The sequence below is a fragment of the Otolemur garnettii genome, unplaced genomic scaffold (assembly GCF_000181295.1).
Source record: "Otolemur garnettii isolate 467f Iridium unplaced genomic scaffold, OtoGar3 scaffold00189, whole genome shotgun sequence".
In the NCBI taxonomy this organism is placed as follows: Eukaryota; Metazoa; Chordata; class Mammalia; order Primates; family Galagidae; genus Otolemur; species Otolemur garnettii.
This window is the reverse complement of record NW_003852584.1, coordinates 2,571,170-2,573,116: the sequence shown is the minus strand read 5'-3', so window position 1 is coordinate 2,573,116 and position 1,947 is coordinate 2,571,170. Positions and strand designations below refer to the sequence as shown.

General features: G+C 61.4%; 1 protein-coding gene across 1 annotated transcript in view; it reads right to left on the bottom strand.

Annotated features, from left to right (window-relative positions):
• The window catches only part of TVP23A (trans-golgi network vesicle protein 23 homolog A), a 34,599-nt gene that overhangs the window by 25,425 nt on the left and 7,227 nt on the right, over positions 1-1,947 (bottom strand). Inside the window, exons 2-3 of the mRNA XM_012812099.2 lie at positions 1,189-1,384; positions 851-930 (exon numbers count right to left, since the gene is read on the bottom strand). Of these exons, the coding sequence (XP_012667553.2) occupies positions 851-930; positions 1,189-1,384 (276 nt within the window). The remainder of the gene's footprint in view (positions 1-850; positions 931-1,188; positions 1,385-1,947) is intronic.

Here is a 1,947-nt window from a genome sequence, read left to right as displayed (position 1 = left end):
CTCTGACAGCTGGAAGGAGTGAGTGCAGATAAGCCATGGGTGTTTCTAGAAGTGGCAGCTGCCTGGGTCACAGACAACCATGTCCACAGGTCATTCCTCATGCCTTGGTCCTGCTGACTTCTGGGAAGCTGAAGGGGTCAGGCAGGCAAGTGACTTGACCCAAGACAAATCTGTCTGGCTGCAGGTGCACAAAGATTAGAATAAAAATTAAGCCCTTTTCCACACTTCCAGCCACTGTGGCCCTTCCTTCACCTTCCAACACAGCCTCAGGGCCTTTGCACTTCCTGTTCCTTCAGCCTGGAACACCTTTTCTCTGGAGCCTCCAATGACTATCTGCTTCTCACAATTCAGATCTCACCTCAAACATCACCTCCTCAAGGTCGGGTGCAGTGGTTCATGCCTGTAATCCCAGCACCCAGGCACAGTGCCTGATCTCAGGAGTTCCAGACCGGCCTGAGCAAGAGCTAGACTCCATCTCTAAAAATAGCCCAGGTGTTGCGGCAGGCACCTCAACAGGTGTTTTTTGAGACTGTCTCAAAAAACAAACAAAAATCACTTCAGAGTGGTCCTCCTAGATTACACTAAGGCAAGGGGCCTTCCCGCTTACTCTCCCCTTCATTCCCCAGCTGACTTTCTCACACTCTGCAATTTAACTTACCGATTCAACGTTAGCTCCGCCCCTTCCTCCTCCGCCCCCACTCCCCGGCGCATTGCAGCTACAGGAGGGCAGGACGGTGTCTGATGTGTCCACAGGTGTGTTCCACGGTCGGTGCTCAATATATTTTGAATGAATAAGTGAATGAATCTGTAGCTTTGGGGAATGAGTACCCCAAACTGAATTCCAACATACCTGATCTTGGCTTTCCTAAAGGCCAGCTCCTCTTCGTTGCCAAAGTCCAGGGACACATCCTCAGTATCGTCCACCAGGGCCTGGGGAGACGCCAAGAGAAGGTGGCAGCCCCCATCCCCAGCACAGTCCCGCCCGCCCTGCACTCCCAGTGCTCTCCACTACACACCTTGCTGAGTTCCCAAGGGTCCCTCCGAGCTGGCGGGCCCCTCCCCTTCGGCTGCGAGGCAAGGCCTTGTCCTCCCTCTCGACCACCCGGGTCCAGCCCGCACCAGGCTTCGGGCTCGGCGTGTCCCTGCTGCCCCCGACTCCTCCCAGCGCCAGCATCCCCGCCGCCCTACCTGCTTCATCCCGCCGGGAGCACACCTGGCGCGCAGGCCCCAGACTCCCCGGTAGCCCAGGGGCTCCGATGCCTGGAGGGCCGGGGGCGAGTGGCGCACGCAGAGGGTCGGGAGGCTGCGCCCCCGGGCCGCCTCCGCGCAGGCCGCCAGGTGGGGGCGGGGCGCGCGGGCCCAGAGCGCAGTCGCGGGCGCGGGGCTGGGGTGGGAGGAGGGTCCCGGCGGGGCCAGGCCGGGGGCTAGTGGAGAAGGCGCCGGAAGGAGGGCTGAGGCAGCCAGGGAGGGCGGAGGGCGGTCTGGGGGCCGCGGACGGCGATCCTGGGAGTATTGGGGGCGGGGGTGTCAGCGAGTGTGTGATGCTCCGTGAGCGTCAAAGGAGCGAGTGACCCGGGAGCGGACGAATGTCGGCGCGGGGACGCCGCTGCCGGGCTCTGGAGCCGGCCGGTGATTGCCAGCAGTCCTTGCGTCCGGAACTCCTCGGGCGCTCGTGCGGAGCGGATTCCCAGGCCCGGCCCGGGGTTCTAGCGGCGGGAGCTGGGCCCTGGCGTCTGCCCTTCAGCCAGTGACGCTGCTGCGGCCCGTTTCGGAACCGCGGAGTGCCAGGCAGGCATGGAGCACCAAGTATTGTTAGTATAGACAGTGATTGCTTTTCTGGATGTGAAGGTCTCCCTGGTGTCTCCCTGGAAAGAAAGTCTGTCACCTGAGAGCGTCTGGCGCCCAGGACAAGGTCACACACACACACCCAAATACTAGCCTGATGGA